This window comes from Crassostrea angulata, chromosome 4, assembly GCF_025612915.1.
Source record: "Crassostrea angulata isolate pt1a10 chromosome 4, ASM2561291v2, whole genome shotgun sequence".
NCBI lineage: Eukaryota > Metazoa > Mollusca > Bivalvia > Ostreida > Ostreidae > Magallana > Magallana angulata.
The window spans coordinates 32,565,866-32,589,690 of NC_069114.1; the positions used below are offsets into that span (position 1 = coordinate 32,565,866).

General features: G+C 34.3%; 2 protein-coding genes across 2 annotated transcripts in view; one reads left to right on the top strand and one right to left on the bottom strand.

Annotated features, from left to right (window-relative positions):
• Window positions 1-23,825, top strand: part of LOC128180878 (phosphatidylinositide phosphatase SAC2-like) — a 69,434-nt gene that overhangs the window by 15,322 nt on the left and 30,287 nt on the right. The gene's annotated exons all lie outside the window — the stretch shown is intronic.
• LOC128180876 (octopamine receptor 2-like) lies at window positions 2,310-13,200 on the bottom strand. Its single transcript, XM_052849049.1, has 2 exons — window positions 12,447-13,200; window positions 2,310-6,281 (listed from the first exon to the last, which is right to left on the bottom strand). The coding sequence occupies exon 2, from the start codon at window positions 5,754-5,756 to the stop codon at window positions 4,176-4,178; it is 1,581 nt and encodes a 526-aa protein (XP_052705009.1). The 5' UTR covers window positions 5,757-6,281; window positions 12,447-13,200; the 3' UTR covers window positions 2,310-4,175.

Genomic DNA, 23,825 nt, shown 5'->3' on the forward strand with positions numbered 1-23,825 from the left:
TCTACAAAGGATTTTGCACCTTCCTTGCTTTACTTGCATGTATATTGATACGGATGCTAATTTGACGTTCTGTAGAATACACAGTCGTTTAAAATTGATCTATACGAAGACAGGATTTGTTACACGATCAAGATAATAAGTATATAGTCTTTGTGTTAAATTGAAAACGATAATGAAAATACATGTTTTATCCGTTTTGTATCGGCGCCTTTACCGCACTTGTATTAAAAAGAAAGACGAAAACACAATTGGAAATCAAATGTATTACGTCTTATTTTAGAACCAGACTAATTTAAGTCGATGTAGGTAGACAGTTAGATGGTGTATATCACAAGTTGTTCTGTAAATTTACAGGATTTATGCTCTAATTACTCCGCCTGTACAAGTACTACTGTATTCCTAGAATTCGCCATAATTGGAAGAAGATTGGAATAAAAATTATACAAAATACAAAACATGTATATCTTGGAAGAAGAGGAAAAATAATTCGGTGAATTGCAATATTCATTTTAGCAAGATATGAATGAAGGGATTGTTGTAGAAGTGAAAACACCCACAACCGAAATAGAAATAAGGATTTTTTTTATCTCAGGAAGACAATGTGGTAGAGTCAGGTATATGGCATTCCTACTATCTCTGGCTAGTGGGTTAACCCTTAAGCTCGTCAGTAGAATTTGCCAAGTCCTATGAGGAATTCGGACCAGCCACTCTTATCTTCTTCATCCTGGCCCCTGGCGTTGACCCATCCGCAAAACAAAACTGCCCTTTAAACCACATTCAATCAAGCGACTTTAAAAAGTAAAACTTAATTTCAAAAGAAACATTGTCTGAAGTTAAAACTGATGCTGTTTTGTACTCGTACAAACATTTCTTTGGAAAGTGATAGTTTTTAAAAAATATTCATTGTGTGAGACTCTTTGAATTATTTCATTTTGGAGTACGTTACAAACACACATCAGCATCATTTCAACCTCGTCAGCGAACCATATCAAATAAATTTCCTTTATTGCAAATATTATTTTGAAAGGAAATAAATGAATGCTTCATATCCTGGAATAATACCGGGTTTAACTTGCTAGAGAGAATCAATCTTTAGTTCAAAGAGACTCATTAATATGGAACCAGCAATCAGTGATAGAATTTGTCATTGATAAATAAGTAGGAAGAATGTTTTTCGAACCCAGACAGAGGCGACCTCGTGTTGAAAACAGGATGACATATAGAGGAGTTGTATATCGTTATGCATTGTCTTTATCACGTACCAAGACAAAATAGAAGCCTAGGGATATTAACATCCGTACGGTGAAATTATTTTGCTACTGATTTAGTCCTCTGACGAACAAGTATTACATCTAGCAGATTAGGTAAAGAACTAAAAGAATCATCACATGAGAGAGAGAGAGAGAGAGAGAGAGAGAGAGAGAGAGAGAGAGAGAGAAATAAGTGTACCAAAATTTTTCAAATGACTGAGTTTTTTTTTTTATAAATTTGATTAAAATAATTGCGTTTAATTAACAATTTTAATGTTCAATCTACAAGGTAAATATCAGTTTAATGGGGGTAACAATAATATGGGATGTTTCTTTTTGCCGTTGCTGGGTTTTTGCAATTAGAATTGTTCTTGCCATTGCTTTTTCACCTGCCGGTTGACTGTGCGTGTGTTCCAAAAGAAGTGGCTGTTAGGTAATACAGGATCAATGAAATCTCCAAGCTCTTGCACATCCTTAGAAAAAAAATCCTGGAATTCTGATAACTATTCCTGCGAATGTTTGAACTTAATTCTAATTAATAAACACATGTCAAGCTGCTTAACGCATGTGATATTTACATCAACGCTGTCATGTCATTTCTCTACATTGCGCAGAAAAGTTTCCCGAAGAGAGTTCTACAGTAAGCAAACGGAGAAAGATCTCTTGGGAGTATTTTAAGCAGAAAATTAGAAGCGCAAGAATAGAGGCAGAAAAGAAAACATTTTCTTGCTGTATTCATATGCCTTTTCAAAGCACTCTTCCGATGAACGTAATGACTCTTTAATTATCATGATGATAGAATTCTAAATCTTTATGTTAAAATTTCATTTCACCTAAGATATTTTTAATAACTTATAATTAAGTGTGTTATGAGTGAGAGTGAATGGTAAATGCAATGATACAGAGTGCAGTTAAATGATAGCATATCTTTTATTGTTCCGTCTTTTGAGGAAGAACCCTCAATATTCCATGCAAAATTTGACTTTTGCATATAAACCTATCCAGTTAATTCAAAATTTACATTATGACAACTAACACAAAACAACACGTAATTTCATTAAAACCTGTTTATATATAATTCAGTTTATTTAGTGTTGTATATATCAAGTCTGTAAACATGGTACAGTGAATACTAGTATGTAGAATTAAATTATAATATTCATATTGCCTTTGAAATAAAGATTTATTTATTAGAAAAGTTGTATAAGACCGTATGTCATGATAACCTTCCAATAACGATCTATTGACTAGTATAAGATCGTGAATATTCGCAAAAAACTTACTTGACATATTGAAAGCTTCTTACTTACATGAACACACAAACAAAATGAAATTTCAATTACAAGTTGTTTCTGTTTATTCTAGTCGTTTGTACATACATGTATGCTAAATACGTTTAGTTTGTTATCATTTAAAGTGGTTTACTTTCTCCGAGGCTATAAAGGCGAAGAAAATTAAAACCTTTTGTAGCAAAATGTTTAAAAATATTCAAGACTAGTCAATTGCAGCCTTTGCTGAAACACATTTGCATGTTTTTATACTTTCACTTTGCGCAGGATAGTCTAGTGTTGCTTTGTACGATTGATTGTGATTCTGACCCAAAGGAACGTCTTGTTAAAGTGTAAATGGAAGACGGCAAGTGAATTACTTGCCTCAGCATGACTGTATCTGACGACTATAGGATTATCATGTCCCTCCAGGTAAACGTCGAAAATACACACGGGAGGCTGAATTAAATGAACAAAGAAAAAAAATGGAAATGTATACATTTGCATTCACAAAAGATAACTACCCTATTACCGGACAGTAATTGAATGCAGTTTCTTTCGTTAACCCTCGGAATCCAAAAAATAAAAAGACATGCAATGCTCCTGTTTGACTTCTGTAATGAGATATGGCATGTACCTAATGAGTCGATAGGGTCCTTCGTACTTTTGAGATAAAATGGAACAAGACCCCGTCGCTCGATTTATTATGTGCATATACATGTAACTGTACTAAGTTGAGTGTGAGAATCCTCGAAGTGTCAAAATAATTCTTAAGTTTGTTTTATTATCTCCACAGTAAACAAAAATAAACAATTATTTTTGGTATGCGGGATTTCAAGATTACACTTAAAGAAAGTGCCACTCACCTATTGTTTGTTCATAATTTACCATAGCAAACGTACACGTTTCTACGCTCAGATCATTACCTGCTATAGTAAAATATAGACGGATGTTTAGAATTCTAGCTTATTACATAAATCTAGAATAATTGGAGGCGAGAGATGTCTTTTTTCAAGACAACCAATTAATCTTTTAGAAGGATTTTCTCTTCATGTGTTTTGCGTGGTTTTTATGAATTAGAAACTTAAGTAAACATACATAAACATGGGAAACCATAAGTTAATTATCAAGTTCTTGTATATTGATTATAAATTTATCTTCTAAACGATAAACCACGAACGTGTATCACAAAACAAATTTTAATTTGGAATTTTTTTCCCGACGATAATCATACATATAACAGATGATCTCGCATTGAAGGGTTTTCAACACAAAATTATATTTGCAGTATCGTTCTCGAAATCTTTCATCCTCACATTTGTAGAAACGCTCAAAAGCAACGAGAAAGAATTCACATCATCACTTATTGTATCTCTTCACATGAATTGGAACGTCTTTCAAACTACAATATCCATCTTACAGGAAGCCGATTCGTAAAACTGGTTCATTTTCACAGCATCACATAACATTGGACATAAATGTCATCTCTTTTGATATAAAAATGCACTTCTGGACACGAACGCTACAAAACAGTGTTGTTTATTAAAGTAGTGTTTTGTCTCTGTTGAGCACTTGTAATCTGTTTCGATTCTTTGAGAACCAAATGAAAAAAAAAAACGGCGAGAGACACGTAAACAATTGTCAGAAACTTAATCGTTTATAATTTGTTTCTTTGGGGATGTCTTGATTCCAAGCCAAGGATGATTTTAAACGCCTTCCTGAAGTCGTCGTTAAACAGTGTATAAAGTATAGGGTTTATGCTGGAGTTGACGTATCCCAGCCAGATTATGGACGCTTGGATGTGTACGTTTAAATAACACGACACACAAAAACTCCGGATGAGATACATAAACAGGAATGGAAACCAACAGAACAGGAAGCAACCCATCACAATGGCCATGCGCTTCGTTGCTCGCTGTTCTCGTAATTCGTATTTCGTCTTTATTCCTTGAATGTGTTTAGATTTGGAATTTCTTTTTTTGTACAATAGAGAGACCCTTTTCTTAGATGCCCTTTTGGTATTGTCCTGGTCAGTTCTAATGAATCTTGTCGGTCCCTTTTCATCTGGTCGATTTTCTTGTTTTTGATCATCAGCAGAGCTAAGGATACTTTTGTTCACATTAACATCATATAAGCATGGTTGTTTTTCTTCCTCTGTCCCTTCCTCTTTCTGACTTTTACATATGACATCCGGCAAAATAGAATTGTTTCCGTCTTTTGTAATTTTCTGAGAATTCTCACCATGGACGTTTGTTTCTGACAGGCTACGCTGTACATTGTACGACGTTGTGCACTGTTTCTTTGATACAGGGCTGATTTGTGTAGCTTTATCAGACATTTTCACTTGAGTAACTGGTGTAGTGCTCTGGTCAATTTGACTGTTTTCGTCCTGTAGTGGGCAGCTGTCAAAGTCCTGGTCTATGTTCAGTTTGAATTTCTCCTTTTTAAGTTGCATAGTCTTCATTCGTTTGCGAAGAATGATGAAAATTCTGAAGTACAAAAATAGCATCAAGACTGCGGGTATAACAAAAGACCCCATTGCCGAGTACACAACATATCCCTCCGTTTCAAACAAAACGCACTCAAATCTTTTCGTTTCGATATTGAACTTGTAAAGGTTTGGAATCATCTCCCTCCAGCCAATGAAGGGAGCAATAGACACGATTATGGAGAAGAACCATACCATGATGATGTAGATAAGTGCTCTGAGTGGTGACCGTCTCTCAAAGTACCACACTGGGTAAACAGTTGCCGTGTAACGGTCGACAGCAATTGTCACCAGTCCCCAGATAGAAGCTGTGCAGTATAACACGTCTATGCACAGCCATATTGGGCACATCACTTCTCCAAATACCCAGTGCCCGAGGAGGTCATTGCCGAGGGAAATAGGCAAAACTGTCAAAGCTAACAACAAGTCGCTCATTGCCAGATTCCCGATCAAACAGTTGGACATGGATCTCAATTTTGGAAATCGGTACAGAGCAACCCATACTAGAGCGTTTCCAAATATTGTCCAAATAGTAATTAACGACAGAAGAATCGCCACAAACACAAAGGATAGAAATGAATGGAAATTGAGCGAGCAAACTGGGCTGGTCAGTGTCCATTTTGTTGTGTTGGATCCACAAGGAAGTAAAATGTTCTTCCCCGAGTTGTTCATTTCAAGAATCATTAATTCCGTGACTGAGGCGCCATCAGAAATGGTCTCCATTTCACCAGATAGCGATGCATTTGACATTTTATGGGGTCACACCGATTCTAAGGCGTTGAGACCTACATACGGGACCGCTCCTGTAATAGAATTATTCCAGAAAATTTCCGACACCTTTGAAAGGTCCAACGATTAATGTTATCTGGGCTCACAGATGCTGATCAATACTCTGTCGTGGAACTTTGATCTGTATAAAATCCAGATTTGGCGTTAAAGATGTTTGGAACAGTGTCTGAAGACCTTCGAATTCAATAAATGTCAGACGTAAAGTACAAGACTTGTCAATTTAGCTCGTTCTCTCAGTCTCATGCGCTGATTTTTTTCCTTCTTTAGTATGAAGTAGCTGTACAACAAAAAAGTTTGCTCTGCAATTGTTGTTCTGCAGGTTGATATTTTGGTACTCCTGATGCACTAGCAAATTATTTAATGATTGAAGCCCGACATCGATTTCCACTATTGTTTAAAAAAGACCCGTCCTCTTGAGAGCTTGGTTCAGGAAGTAATGATAGATAGTCTCCTCCATACTATGCCGTCGATGTCAACAAATGTCTTCTGAAAATTGAATTAGAATTTAATTATTTTATTAACTAAGATAAACCTTGAGCTCATTGTCCATGCATTCAAATTCAGACCTCTATTCACTAATAAATTTTAAATAAAACAATTTACGTTTTCTACTCTAAAATTGAAATATATAAATACCGTATGAATACAAGATCTAAAATGTCGAACAATTTAACAAAGAAAACTTATGCAGGTTTTATGAAAAATTCAGCATAAATTGTGTTAAGTATCGCAGTACAGAAATAGGTAACCGGTGCTGACATTTGGTTTATAGGTAATAATTTGAGCGCATAAATCTAACACATGCCAAAGAACCTCCAGAAATATCCCAAGTTTAGTTTAGTGGAAAACAGGACAAGGAGTCTGAATTCGCAATTGATATTTTTTGAAATAATTTTCCAGAATTCTATCTCCGTTAAGATTCCAGCTTCATTGAAGAACCAAATTGGCAGTAGTGTTACGTAAGAATCATCCGGAGTGATGATGAATGTTTACACTGTTGTTCTGGATAATAACCAGTGCTGGCGCGAACCCTGCTCCGATTGGAAACACTGGCTTCCGGGAAACAGAGAGCCCGGCTATTAAATTATTGGGTGCTGAAGTAACTGTCGACGACGTATGAATTTTCGTGTGAAAATTTGATCCAAGACCAAAGAGGTTCTCGTATACCAACTAGATCAATTCTGACAGACAGAAATGCGACACCTAATATACTACCTAATTTTTGCTGATATCATGAAAATTTGTAGGAAAAAAGTGATATAATGGAGGGTAAATTAAAATATTATTGTTTCCAATCTCATAAAGAATGTGATATTTTAGTATTATTTTTAGTATTAAAATCAGGTATATTTTGCAATGCCTAATAAAAGAAATGTCACTGCATTATTTTAATGTCAACTGACTGTATTGGTAAAAGACGGACATTTTTTATGGTAAAAGAGGGTTCAAAATAGATTATGTAAACGCTGTTTCTAAGCGTCGATGATAATTGCAATTAATAAATAAAAATGGTCCTTTTTTTATAGCTTGATCGGTGTTTGTTGTTTTCAGTCACTCTCGGATTGTGACTCAAGCAAATAAGGTTACCTAGCATGGTTTTTTTTAACACGGTGCTCCTGCAGACCCTCTGGTTGAATCAGAGGAGGAAAATTGCTGTCGCGAGAAAATATCCTGCTATAAAACAGTACTAATGTCGCAGTATGGCGTCGTTAAATGAATTTATCTTGCGCGAAACCCGATTCTTTTTCTGCTCAGATGAGCCGAAATAGAGAATTGATGCTGTCTTTCGTTATTCAAATGAAAGAAGGAATTGCGTAAATAATGTAGATAAATGAATATTTGAAAAAAATGATAACGCATCTATAGACAGATATCCCAGTTTTTTTTATCGATTCTAACCGGTAGAATTCTGTTTAAATATATTAGTGTTAAACCGCTTATGATTCATCTTATTTATATATATTTGCTTACAATCAGGTAACATATAAATACGCTGCTTAAAAGAAAATAAAAGTAAAAATCAAATGAAGTTAAAGGATCGTTCTTAAGACGTTTCTAAAATGTTTTTTTTAATTTATTCAAACCATTTTACAATTCAACAAAGGGCACTTGTCCTTTTCTCCCATTAAATGATATTCAAAAGCAGCAGAAAAACTGCATACAAATATCGCTTAATTGGATGCAATAGTTCAAAATATGTGCGACTGGAGTTGTAATGTAATGAAATACCCGACTCAATTGAAAATTATGTAATTCTTATAGGACCGTGATTAAATCGAAGATTATGTAATACTTTTTAAATGGTGGCTTAGTCTACATTGTAATTTGCATCAAGGGACAGATCACTCACCAATATATTTATCTTTGTCTAATACGATATTGAGTGTACCTAGCTTGAAATAATTTTCATCACAGTGGATAGCAGATTATTCTATTTTTCACCAGAAACAGATCAATCTTACTGCACAAAAAGAATCTGAGAATTTTACATTTCATTGTAAAAACCCCCAGATATAATTGACTTTTCAAATTTTATAAATGACCGGTCTCTCTAGAATCCCCTTTAAGGTGGTTTAGGACATGTCAATATTAATGTGGATTAAAGTAGATTAAAACTAAGATACTTACATCAGTTTAGTATTTTCAAATTTTACAATATTTAGCCAAAAATACGTTTTAAAATTTCCTGAAAGGTAAAAGTTATTAAAAAAAACCCAGCGGGATTCGAACTCATGATTTACAGATTCGAAGCGAACTGGCTAATCCACTGCACAACGCTTTTAGTGTACTATTTCGGAAAAGAAACTGTTTATAAAATTACAGTTGATTTTTTTTTTATTTCGACAAACAGTAAGTCACAATATGAAAGTGTCCCATACCACCTAAGCAACTGGTGAAACTGCTAAAGCATACAAATATGCTGACAAAAAGAGTTTTATCTTTATGTAGGAAAAACTGCTATAACGGCCATCAATCAAAAGTGCAAAACAATTGAGGACTAACCAAGATAAAAGCATATAAAAAAAGTTGTTCAAACATTCCAACTCAGGTTTATAATGAACAATAGTGGGGTGCGAAAATCCTAGAGTTGACCGAATTCCATGGATTCCGTGGTATTTGATGAATATTTTAAGAGATACATTCACGTTATCCTTACTTTTAACCAATTCACCCACTTCCCCTATCCCCATCATGATAAAACAACTAATACTTACATACTTTGTTAGGTTCCACTCTGTATGCAAATCAAATTTACATAGGCTTTTATAAAGGTACTAGCGATCAATGAGATATCAATCTTAGGTGTAGGTTAATGTTCCCCGTCAAACAGTTTATACAGACAGCAATGATTGCTATGTCATTTCCCCTTTGATTAGGTACCTTAGCTGCTAATCCCCTTAATCTACTAATGACGCTTCAAAGCTGACTTTTGCCATAACAATTATAACATCTAACTCGTACAATTTTCCTTCCATATCATCCTCTGATTTATGTCAGCTCTAAATCAACGATGGCTTTACCAAAGCTATTTTTTTTTCAATTTCCAGACTATATATGGGTAGGACTTAAGCATGTAAAATATATGTAAATTTTAAGCATCATTGGTGCTAATGCATGCAAAATGACGTAATATGACATTAGAATAAATTTTATTGGTTGTTCATAAACGATTCCTCAAGTGTGCTGTTCAGTTTGTCTACCCAAGTATAGACTTAGTATTCCACAGTGTTGCGTCATTGCTCTCCTATTTATATTATACTATATGATCTGCCAGTATTCTTATATGACTAATAAAAACGTTAGTGCAACATCATCTGTCCCAGAAGTGAACGAATATACATAGTACTTGTGCATTTCTTCTTATACTATTGCAGGGCCGGTTAATTGAGTCTTGACGCCCGGTTTCTTCTGCTTTTGCTCGGGGCTATCTCTTGTGTTGGTCGTATCAATAAGGACATTATTGTCTTGATTCCAGACAAATGCATCATTTGATCCTTAATCGCCAACGTTTTTCTTTCCATTTAGGAAGAATCTATAGATTGGAGGTCTAAAACTGCTGTCCACTGGCAACTTGTTATTAAACAAATGCTCTCTTTCTCTCTTCTCTCTCTGTATTGTGCTGATTGTAAGGGTTAATGAGTAATTGATGTTTTACTACCGCATATTGTGTTGACTTTCTTGATGAAATAGTAATCCATTCAATGTGCTGTCTGAAGATATGATAGTTTTATCATATTTCTCTTATTGCTTAATTCGTTTGCCTTCCCTAGGATACCTCGTTAAATAAAAATATCAAAGTCAGATAAAGCTAGATTTTTTTTTACTATGGCTGTCATTTATTGGCGGGAACCCCCCAAATAATGATACAAGTATTTTTTTTGATTGATGTTTGTATCTGCTATTTTTCTTAACTCCTCTTGATGAAAGTGTGAGCTTTTTTTTGGTAATTGATAGTGAGATAATTCGAGAAGAGAGCAGTCCAATTGGACCATTTAGACGGGATTTTGTTGGCTAGGTGACCGTCACGTTTTTACAACATTTATAATTCAAGAAATCGAAGAAATTTTGGCTTAATAGTACTTGAACGGGCAATATTAAGAATGTAATCCCGTTTGATACTATTCATAAAGGATGTGTATGTGTTTGTATTTATTTTGGTGGTAATGGGTGTTTCGTTATAATCATATTGCATGTACTGTTTGCTGTTCCTTAAAGGTAGAAGTACCGATTTTTAGTAGTACCACAGGAATATTCCCCTAAAGCCTTGTTAATATTGTCCGCCCATGCAGTTATGTCTCGCCTTGTTTACTAATGAAGTTAAAACAGAATGAAATAGAGTTCCCACACAATAAAGAATTTTTAGTATTATCTTTAACAGGCACCATGCAATAAATAACAAATTGTCTGCGTTGATGGCCATACGAATATCTGCAAATACATTATTTATTTATTATAAATTAATCCTTATGCGTGTGATAACTTTCGGTTACGCAATTGAAGAAACTATTCAATCGGTCTATTATTAAATGGTTTGAATATTTACTTTGTCTAGACATAATACTTATAAATTCTCTCTGAAATTCTGATCGATTTAATGTAAATAAAAAAAAAACAACAACCCCAAATAGCTTATCCACATGAAAAATCGTATGATACCTTAAATATAATATTTAAGACTGACAGCTGCTTTGTTTAACTATTTATATTTGTCAACAAAACATAAATGAGATTTGATGTTTCTTTGTTATAGCTATAATAAGCGATGCAAAATTTTCATTTTCTTTTTATTACAATGACGCAGACACTCTTTTTTCAATACGGACGCTCCAATTAGTTGACACACATTTTAGAAACTTTGCTAAGTGTTGGGTGTCAGAGGAAGAGGTAAATGTTTGATTTATTGCTTTGAACTAATTGAAATGAGTTAAAAACTTAGGAAAAAATCCAGTTTAGGTATTTTTTATCTATCCATGAATGTGCACCTTTGTTAACTTTCATACCAATCGCGGGAGGCAAATGGGTTTATTGTTCATTCTGATTTTTAAGCCGAAAATTCGATGTAGAGAGGAAACCATCCCGCTGTATTCCATTCAATATTCTTTCTGCCTGTTCAGTTTGTAATTGTGTTTAATTAATGTATGCATTCATTAATCGTTATAAAATGTTCCTGATTGTGTGAAAATGCAGTACAGTTCAAAGGGCTTTGAACTTAGCATCTGTCTGTGTTTAAGGGCATTGGTCATTTCACTGTAAACATCTAAATATATCAATGCATACAAATATTGTTACATTTACAATCAAATCCCGATATATTAAGCACCTTTAATCGTGGATTTTGTTTTGACATTTAAAGATTTAAAAAAAATGGGTTTTGTTAAATCGAATACCCCAGTTTGGTAAAGTTTACTGTATATCTCTCGAGCGTGAATTGATTGATCTTAAATCCAAGGGCCATCCCCGAGAGGTTTGCTTAATCGTTCTCTTAAAAACCTTTTAAGTTTAGAATCATTTACTCGAATGCTTTTTTGTGTAGAAAGAGACAATTTCCCAAGTGGAACAACAAAAAAGTGTGGAATTTGTTAAGGGTAAAGCATTGTATAACTGCTTCACCAATACGCATCTTTGCGATGCCACAACACGGGGGGATTCTCAAGCGTCTCGAGAAGGGGTAATTGCTTATAAATCATATTTGATGTAGCTTCAGAAAGCTCTCTTGAAATATACACGCTGTGCATTGATTGAATGACAGAACCCCAAATTTAAGTTTATATCCAATTTTCTTCAACATAATCTCATCTGAGCTCGTGAAATCTGATATATTTTGTATTATTATTATATATTTCAAGTTATTAGTGGCAGATGTCTGTAGCACATGATGGTTATGATATTTTAATTAACGAAGGGGTATTTGGTTTGATATTTTTATCCCGTTTAATTTCAAGTCTAATGCCAAAAGACATTTTCTAATATCAGATTTGGTTTTTTATCGATTTTTTTAATGAAAAGAAAATTCAATTTCTCATTGAAAGTTCAATTGAAAATGCGAAACATTGTTAAATATATTAAATCATTTGTATATTAAATGCCGTCACATAATTATTTAAAACAAAAAAAATAAAAAAACATTTCAAACAAATTTTTGAAACTTACCGTAATTTGATTACATGTGAAGTATAGAAAAATCCTGTATTAACACTACAGAGGAATATCAGAACAACAAATGGTCTACCAGAGCCAGTGTCAGAGTACATATATGGCAGATAAAGTTCGTTACGTCACAGTTTCACCTCGGATGAACCCCAGTGGTCAGCCACACGGTGTGAACACTGAACACAAAGGGTGCTGTAATAGTGTTGTTGACTCCTCAGCGCTCCCCTCTTTAGTGAGCCCGGTGGCTTGGCCATATTGGGTATCGATTAGAAAAGGTGCCGTTTTGTTTAATTAGCACGGTGACAACACACACTGGGCGAATATCATCAGATTTCAAAGAGGTCTGACATTGTACATTCTCTTGTTGACAAATACTGTTAGATTAATCTATCGGATCAACAAGAAACAAACATTCGATAAATCTGGAATAAACAAGCCAGTAAAAGCTCCGGAATGCACAGTTATTAACTTCGTTTGTTTGTGTAGAATGGCTCATCGCAATCAGTCCACTTTTGTTAAAAGGTGAAAACAGCGTCTTGCACAGATAGCCAATATCCCAAGGGAGTTTTCATACTTAGCTTTGGTCAATCGCCTGTATTGATATTACTCAAAAGCTATAATTTCATTATTTTTCGACTCTCTCATCATCATGCCCACTAAAAACATACGGAAGAGAAGAAATAGAAAAGGAAAAGAGGCTTGAGCGCCAGGGTTTCTTGTGGATGGGCGACGGACTCTTATAGATACCCCCTAATCCTATCATCAATTTTCCTCCCCGATTTCATTAACGGTGTCCGAGACCCCTGATTGACTTCCTTTTACACTGTGATTGCGCACTGGTTATCTAGTAGAGACGTCCCGCGATGCTGTTCCGGCGCACAGATGTACCTTAAACCAGCTTCCTTCCTTTCTTTAATTGAAGATTTTCCTTCAGCTGTTTATTTACTCATCTTTTACCTAATAAAGATGCTTGGTAGTTGTTTCGGTCACAGGTGGTTGTCGTTTGCAGTTTTTCAATATAGGACTTTTTTTCTCTCTTTTTGCAGTTTGAATTGGAGATAGTTGTAGCTATGTTACAACCTTGTCAGTCTGCATTAGAGGAGAAATAACCTCAATTTTATTAGTCTTACTCTTTTGTACTCGTTTATCTACATATATGCCATTTATTATCATCCTTTTTTCCGATACCTTTTAAAGCCACATAGTATTAAATTTGTCTGATATGGAATGTTCTCTAAAGAAAAAACAGTGTTCTACGTTGGAGTGATATGATTTCGTGATTAGTATTTCTTGTGGCCTCTGCTCCTATCTTCCTTATATGCCAATACGAAATTGCCCATAACCTTATAACGTTTAGATCTCCCTAACTAGCTTTGACATGAATGTTTCTTTATTAGTTTTCAAAGAAGATTGTTTACTTTGCAAAATGAAGCTTTTTACCAATTGATCGAGTTTTTAGTTTTGCTCAATTCAGCGTCTTTTGTCCCAAATTTTTTTTTCGATGTTTTTTTTTTTGGGGGGGGGGGGGGGGTTTCTTGTTAAACATTTTTTTCAAGGTTTTGGCATTTAGCACATAAAATGGAGATGGATATTGCACGCCTTTGTATCCTAAAATATAAGGTGTTTTATTTTTCAATTATGACTTTGTTTTTATTAAATTCAGCTGGCGCATAACAGAGTAAAATAATTTGTTGTTTTTTATCATTTTAATAATATTGTCTTTTGGTTTCAATTTTTCCTATTACGTGTATAATATTGTTTTTTTAAAGATGGTAAACTACGCTTCAAAATGTCACCAGCAGAAATATGTTCCAGCGTTGTTCCCGATAGTACATCTATATATGACAGTAGATATCTTTGACATACAATTGTTGAATACTATGTGTCACCAACATATATTTTTATCGTTCCGTTTTGCTTTAAGAGAGTCCGATTTGATTTATATATTTAAAAAAAAAACAAGCACTTTTTGGATATTTTCAAACTCTTTTCTCCTTTTTAGTTTTCATTGCTTTAATTTGGTTAATTTATTATTTTATGAATTAACTTTTGCACCGAACAATAATTGTAGCACAAAATATTTTTTAAAGAATCTGTAAATTTGATGTGTACTATACGGATTACTACATGTAGTCTCCAAAAAATCTAAAGTTGATTTGCTGCTGAAAATAGACATTGGATACTCGCAGAATCTTGCAGATGTGGACAAAGATAATCACCGAAGCACGAGTTCTCCTTAGCAGCTTGTTTAGTGTTGGCTCAAAATACACGTAAGTAATATCAGTATGTCCATAATAATACAATTGGATAAAGAAGCTATGTTTAGGTCAGTTTCATGACAACCGTGTTTCAAAAAAAAAAATATGCATCTTGGTTCAAGGGTGCTTCCAATTACTTTCAGCTTAAAGCAACGTTTGCTTGTTTTTTTGTAGTTTGTGCTTCAGTGGGTTGTTTATAATGCTTCAGAAGACTGAATTCTAGTTCATTTGATGTTTTTTACCTGTTCGTCAGGGGAATTGACTTCTTTCAAGTGAGCGGACATAAGTGTGTAAGAAATTGATTAAGACAGGGCACTAAGTAAGCAATAACACGTGTGACCACCCATCATATCTCTGCCGTTTTCTGGGAGGCATATTGAAAGTTTTTAATACCTAGACATGACTGACATTTTTTATCCATTATAGAAATGAATTTCTTGTAAATATACAGTCAATGAACGTTTTTGCTACACGGTGAAATTACTCTGGCAAGTTCAGTGCTATATTGATGTTTGTTTGTAAATACAACAGTTTTCGCCTGTGGAAATCAAAGAGCCTTCAACTTCTCTAATGCTTTTTAGTGAAATATTAAAAGGAATGGCCTCGTGCAGTTTTCAATATCTATCAACAGCTATCAATATGAATCTTTTTTAATTCAATGTTTGTTTGGATGCTTACAAAAGAAGATATCAAGTACACATGACCAGATCCCTATAGAGGTAACTAGATCGTCTAGCAGAGTCTAGAACTACCAGGATAAAATAATCAGTTCATTTCCCTTATTACTTCAAACTCTGTTGATGAAATTCTTTAGGAAAATCCGAGAATTCTCAACTTGTCTCCGACGGCTTTATATATTTTTTCCCAATCAAATCGAACACGCTTTGGAATGACAGGCGCTGGGTCGATGTGACATCAGTTGTATTAGGAACCCTTGTAACGACTTAATTCCTTGTATTGCCGTGAATCGGGCTAAGATTCTCAACGGAAACCCAGGCACGGACTGCAAGATGTTTGCCCTCGTGTCGGAGATTAGGAGGAAGTCTTAGAAACGTGACACCGGAGCGGGCAATCCAACATTTGATGCCCCCAGTAGGCCAATGACTGTACTAAAGAGTGGAAACACTGTCTGACAGAGAAACTTAATTTGTAAAACGATTTTTAAAATTGTTTATAATTTATTGACTTCATGAGCAGTCTTATTTGAAGTAACTGATTTGATTTCGCAACCCATCATTAACATTTAATTTGGAGTGATCAGATTCAGTGCATTTCAAAATGAATTTTCAATGCAATTTCAAACGGCAATTTTCTTGTCAAATCATTTCATTTTAAAACTGCAAATTACCTTTTAAATAACATGCAACAAAATGATTTGTTTACTTGTTTTAGTCATAATTTTTGGGGGAAAGATAATTTAAGGCTCAGATTGAAGCAAAATTACAGTATTGTCATGTAAAACTATTAAGTAGCAATAAATTCCGTAATTATTACACAGAAATTGTTTTACCGATAAAACTCAACCGTTTAAGTATAATTATAATTGTTTTTTGCTTGCAAAACTATTTAAAATAACACGCTTGTGCAGCAATATAAATTGATTAAAAGGCTGATATGATCTTTAATCAGTTATTTACAGCATTGATTATTTTGTGTTAAACTTGGTTTTATCAAATAACAATAAATGTTTCAGTTTAAAAAAATGAGTAGCTAAGCAGGAGAAAACAATTCGCTAATTTGATGCATCTTTCTCGTTGGCACGAGTGACGAGAAAGAAATGAGTGTGTTTGTCGAACATTTGATCATATATCTGCAATACCGAAGCATTGGCAATGCATATCCATTCTTCTTACTGGCTAATCATGCGTGACCAATTAAGAAAATGAAATTGGTAAAACGATCATGAGCTGTTATTGCGGTGCTCTGCAGCAATATTTGGAGAAAAGTTCTGCAAGGTAATCAGCTTTTCGCATGACACTGACTAAAGGAAATCTCATTCTGACAATATCACGGGCATGGCTTCTATTGTTGCTGGAGAAATCAAAGATGTATACTCAGAGCTGTGCACAAGAACACGCAAACATTATCATGGTCTCTTTTATATTATTAAAGTATATAAATTTTTGTTCACGATAGTTTGGTATTATATTGATGATGAAGTTTGTATCTCTTAGCTTTTACGGCTTAGCGAATATGATGATAAGTGGTTCGGTCATTATCAATTACCAAAAAAAAAAAAATGAAGAGAGCACATAAAAAGTATTGTCTTATTGTTTTCTATCGGGCTGTTATTTTTTCTGCTGCAGTGTTTAAGGTTACGGTTTTTTTTTTCATTTCCAAACAGATATATTTGTATGATTGTAAAGAGTTTTAGTCCTTGCGTAAATGTATAGCTTTTTGTTATCCATTCTCTGAAGAAACTGCGCATATAATGTAATGAATACGGTACAAAATTTAATTTTACAGGCCTTTATTGGTGAACTAGGTCTTTGTTCAAATTCTTTTCATATAATTTTTTGTGTCTCGGGCTTTATTTCCATTCTTTTACCAAATCTTTTACGCAGATGCTATCTAAGTAATTAATTAAGCTCACAACAAAAGCTAGAATACAAAAAAAATTAGAACATGGTATTCGATATAAAAAAATTCTCACTATAGTTATTTTTAATCAACCTTAATCAATTTAAATGGGATTCCCTTTCATTAGCCCCTTGAACATCTTCACCATTTAGAGGATGAGTGTTATCAACTGGTGACTTGAACTCAAGCTGTGGAAACCTCTGCAGTAATTCTTGTCTCCGCCTCTCGATTTCTGCCCTGGTTTCTGCAAGGATTCGCTTGCTCTGTTCATGCCTTAACTTCTCCGTACCAACAGATCAAGTCTTGCTTGTTATAGTAGTAATAGTACTGATATTGATAAAATACTTCAAGTAGTGCTTTTAATAATAAAAGACACCACCAAAACAGTAAAATATTAGTATGCATGATGTTAAGAGGACTCGATGGTCGTGGCCATTGTTTGGACTGTATTTATCTCTTTTTAAGAAAGAGCTATATATAAAGGCAGATACTCAAATTTTGATAAAATTTTTCTTTACTAGATAATACTTTACAGCTTAATTAGTCATATCTAAAAATTGAAGATATATTTGATGGGCAATTTGTTGACTTAGCCCCCTTAAAAGACAAACGTACAAAAAAGATTTGCCAGTATGTTGTACAGGAAATCAAGTACAGGCTGTGGAATCCTTTCTCGTACATTGAAACCATAAAATAGTTTTCTTATGGCACATGTGTAATTGCTATCCTGGCGTTATTTCTTTTTTAAGTATTCAGTTATCGGCTAAACTTAACCATTATTTTGAAACTATGTCGTTACTGTTTACCTTCGGGTAAAGTACACATTAGAATGATCATCAGAAAGCTATGGGTTTATTTAATCTGTTCGTCATTTATTAACCTTCACGGAATATTATGAGGACCTACTGGTTTCAACAGGTATAAATATACCATTCTATAGAAAAAAAGGGGGGGGATAGTACATTGCAATAGTATTCAGTTCAATATTTGTTAGACGAATATCATATTTACGAGAATTACCATACTTTTTGGTATTTCCTGTAAGCCATTGCATTTCATTAAAATGTGTCAGAATTTTGATGGAGTTTTTTTCCTTTAGACAATGTTGCAGATTTGTTATTTTTGGATGGATCAAACAGCACGATCGCCCTATTCATGACACGACTTTATAAAAATAATAATGTTATTAATTTGTAACGCCAAAAAAATGTTCAATACTAGTATGTCATGCGATTTGAATACCAAATTCATACGTTTTACGCTTATATTGCACACATTTGTTGCAAGGGCGTAGAAAAACCTTTAGAAGTTTGATTCTCTGTAGACATTATTGAATTATAATAGATCACACGATATATTTTTTTGAAAACTGCATACGATGATGATGACATAAAGTATGAAATATATATGAACATTTTCAAATTATCGCGTCGAATTTTGATTAGCTACTTGGTATATTATTTCTAAAGAAGGGGGCATATCATTTTTTAAGCCACAGTTCGTGTTCAGTAAGATGTCTCTCAGAAATCGTTCTAATAAAATAATGTAACATTACCATCGCAATCTACAGCATTGTTATTTAATATGGCGGGTTTTTTTTGGTAACATAACTTGATTTTGCTCATACTGGTTATGATAAGTTTCCCTTAAGTATCGGTTACCATTATATCACGAACGCTAAAAGTGTCGTATCATACACATAAAAAGATAATACTTTCTGTGCAATCAGGCCATCTTGGTTTGAACACTTATTACATGAAGACATCGGCTTTTTATAATAAGCCTTGTTCGTCTAGGTTAAAAGCAAACTGAGGACAACCACCAACAACAAAGTAAAGTAGCTGGATGGTCATAGCTATTTTTAGACTGTCTTGATCTCCTGAAGTAGAAGATCTCTGTATATAAAGATATAAGAATGTTGTTCAAATTGAAAAGCTTAAATTACAGAAAATTTCCTTACTAAGTAATACATGTAGTTTATATGTTAACAAATTATATCTTAAAATCGAAGGTAGATCTGATCGGCGATTTTTTCTTTACCACACAACCCCCTAAGCTCTATCCAACATATCTTAAATGTACTTTACTGCCAGCAGCAGATATATTCTGTGGAGTCATTGAAGGCTGATCTTTGCATGATCTATTACAGTTTTAGCCCAACTTGTACAAGAGCTAGCGTTTCTGTGTCTTGCACTTTTAGGGATCTGTAACGTTATGTCCTATTTTCATATCTTATATATCAGAGAGAACTTTTAATGAAATGAGACAGCGGAGTTGTAGAAAAATAATAACAACGTACTCCAATATCATGATCTTTCAAAATTGTTTGTCTGAAGATTACAGAAGTACATTTTGTTGGGGGAAAAATTCTCCTTGCAAGGACAAATCCAGTGAAAATTCTGTTCGCAGGTATACAAGATTAGATTTTGTGTATAGATGTTGCATTGTTGTCCCGTCATTACGAAAAACATGCATCACATTATTTAATTGTATAGTTGTGTCGGGGCCTTACAGCTATTTATGAGCAAATCAGAGCTCATGGATGATACATGTAAAAATATTAAAACCATCATTTTCTTTTCGTTGGCGGGTTTGTCTGCAAAAAAATTTTGTCACTAAGAAAAATCATTTTATCAGCTCTTTTTAACATTAAGTTGGGTCTTATCCGTTCACTGAGATGATATGTTTTAAAGTAAATGTATAATGTTAATATCAAACTAATCAGAGATTCGAGACCCTCAGTTTTTGCGAGATTAGAGTCAGACAAATCTCGAATTCATAATTACCCGACCTTGTATGTTATCAACGTAACTGTGAGGTTAGAGTCCAGGCTTTCAGGTGTTAATTAAAGCAGGATGGTGATGATGATGATGATGATGATGATGATGATGGATAACGTTAAAAAAAGGCATGTCCAACAATAATTGATGGTAAGGTCAAACTTCAATCCTTGCTGTGTGTTTAAGCTTCCCCACACCTACGCCCATGTTGAATTTAGTTTCACAATCTTTTGAAATCAAAGTTTATAGGGTGTGGCATGAACTCAAGTTTTATTTTTGGAGGTTTGGATTGTAGCGGCCTGTTTTGCCTTCAATGGCAGAAATGACCCAACGTATTGCCATAGGGCAAGCAGTGTTGGCTTTAAAAATGATACAGTTGTTTAACTTGTGATTTGAGTTACGGTCGATAGCGGTCCTTTTTTGGTGTAATTGTCCTTAAAACTGTTGCAGTATGCCAATAAAACAGTTGGAGAGCTCCGATCGCTTCTGTCAGAATTTATTCCGGTCTGGACGCGCATTCAAATCCCTTCAGAGCAGCAGCATTAAAATGACAATGTGATGTCCATTTATATCTTCTCCCTGGATGGTGTACCCTATTTGACATTCAACTGTCAATGGCGACTTGGGAAAAGCGGTACTAGCGGACGTCGCCTCCAAGCTTTTTGTTCCACAGTATGAAGGATTGTGTGCACTTTGTTCGCCTCCCACGTGACACGTGCCATTTGTTTACTTTGGATGGAAAAACTAATACAATTCGAAACTGATTTTTTCCTCTCTATGAGATTTTTGCTTATTCTTTATAAACTGTGTTGTTGTTGGAATTGTTTTCATACGGTTTTGATATCATGAGTTTATTTGCTGTAGAGATATTTGTATGAAATTCAAAATAAAACGGTAATTGACCGAGCGTTTTATTAGATAAAACGTTGTTTACAGATCATTCCGGTGATGGTATATTTCATTATACGGGAGATGCTTGGTATCAAATGATATTGAGAGTAAAACAAATTAACAACAATCAATTCATTTTCACTTTTTGAAAATAATTAAAAAAAAAAAGGATTGAACTATAGACCTTACGCAGCATCCGGTGATGGTATTGATGTTCAGCACAAAACAAGGGTTAATCACTTCTTCAGGTTTGTTTAGTCCATGCTAAACCTTTTAATATAAATGTTACGAAAGACTGAAACCCGTGAAAAGCAAACCATTTGTCATAGATAGAATGTAAGGGCAATGCCTTGCACTGAAATAAAATCATGGCGATAAAAATGGCGGCGTTTTACTATCTCGTCTGACGACCGGTGCTGGCCGCAGTCCGTTTGTCTGTACCGATGTTTTCTTTTGGGGTTATCTTTTTGTAGATCTGGGTAACGGGTTATACATGGTTTCAGGGGAGATGGAAATAGTTGTAGAGTAAATGCCTGATTAGCAAAACTCACAACTTTTGACATTTTGATGGCTGGCTGCTGGGGGAAAAACGAAGAAATAGTCCTTTGTTATTGTTTCAAACAGAGATAAAGCTTTCAAATATTTTTTTTATTCTTTCTGGCAGTTATAGTGATGAATGAATTTTTGAAACGAGAGTAATGAAAATTATGTTTAAAATTTTTAATTTACGTCTTTGCTTATACCGCCACGCGTTTAATTGCTGGGGTACATGTAGATAAAATCAAGAAAATTGACATCTTTTTCACGGAAATAGAATCGCAACAAAGGGTCTTCCTAATCAAAATAAAAAACTCTAAAGTTTTCCTTTGCTGTAAAATAACGTTTATTAAAAGTACAGACTACAATTCTTTATACTCATAAAATGTAAATAATAATACCTCCGCAACAAAGTTGCAAGGGGTATAATGTTTTTGACCCGCCCGTCAGTCAGTCATTCAGCCAATCCGTCAGTCGTGTGTTTTTTTGTTGTTGTTTTTTTTTTGGGGGGGCGGGGGTGTTTGTAAGCGCAGCTTCTGTTACACCGCTGCATGGAATTTCTTGAAACTTTGTAGATCCATAAGAGACAAAGTGTAGATATGCTTATTACCTTTAAATTCCAATTCCATTATTTTTCTGAGAATGTTGATCCTTTTGAAAGCAATGAACAGTCTGTAAGCACAACTCCTCTTAAACTTACTATTTTTATTTATTACCAGGAAATTTCTATTCCATTATTTTTCTGGGAAGTTCGATCCTTTTGAATTTATATTTCTTGTGCTGTTAAAGCCAAAGGAATAGATGTGCATACAGTATTTGCGGGGATTTTGATCTGATGATTTTTTTTTTTTGCGATTATATCCTATAACAAATTATCTAGTGTATTCAATGCATCTCTTGCCGTTTATTATGGTAGCATTGTCAAGTAACGTGGAATCGTGGGTTTTGTGAGCTTGCTCACTCTTTTAGCGATTGGTTATTACACGTGGTGTCCATCTCAATTCTTTGACGAGTTCATGACAAGCGGAAGATGCGATTTCGCTATTGATTATGTAATTTTGAGACAACTGCAATCAAATTTGACAGAATAGGAACCCTTTTGATCGGTAGCTGACCCAAGGAAGTGAAGATAGTAACAACGTGTGACATTTTTTGTCCATTTATAGCCTCTGAATCTGGATTGTGAATGTAGGACTAACGAAGTTAATGCATCCAATGATGAATGCAGCGGATGCAAACATCAGTTGTTGCTTTATATACAAACTTTTAAAACCTGTTTTAGTTTGATCATGTATATGTTTAGAAGAGAAACAAGCACATGAATTAATGGCTGTCAGAGTGGACCAACTTTGAGGGCCTTGGTTTACGTATTTTGGTGTATCTTTGATCAACGATGAAATCGGGATGAAATGGAATCATAACTAGGTTTGGAAATCAATTATTTCAATTACCGTCCGCCTGTCGCTGTCAGATCGGAGAGCATATCTGTGTATTTGCACAAAGGGTCATGTGAAACGGTTTCTGATATAACATATCAATAGGCAAAAATAAAATTAGAATAATCCCAGCGACCCTGAACAATTGTTTTTAGACAGAGACACTTTTATATGTTCTCGACACGAAGCTACTTTTTTTTTTACAATAAAAGGAGCGTGTCGGAAAACGTTCAAGACCATCCACGCTTTTAACCGTTTATTCTCTCTCTCATCTAAAATGCCGTGGCACATTTTCTTACCCTTGCGTAACTATTGTTGGCGTATAATTACAACACGTTTCCTTCAGATAAAGCTCTTGATGTACGTGTACTTTTAACAAAGATTTATGAGTGAAAGAATTTGACATTGTTCGAATAATTATCATTGTTTTTGATAACAAAGGAAATAGGGAAAAATGATTTCAACTACACACAAAAAAAAAATAACAAAATAGATAAATGAAATAAATTACATGATTCCGGATGAATGATAGGTTGAGGAGTCAAATGTTCTACTGATTATTTTGATGAAGGGCCATTTGCATGACAAAAAACGTCGTGTATATTTTGGCATTGTGAATTGGATACCGATCCCTGTTAAAATTGATGTTCAATGGTCAAAATTAATAATACTACTATATTTACGCTGCACATTGTGTGGAAATGTATTTTGATTTAGATTTTTTTGTCTTTAATATTCTGCTGATTTTTTAAGGGTATACCGTTTGACCATTGTGTTTCTGCCTGTCTGTCTGTCTGTCTGCCTGTCTGTAACAAATTTTGTCAATGATTTCTCAGCAACTATCAATCGCAGATGCATAAAATTTTAACGCACTCTTTGTTGGGGCATGGCATATGG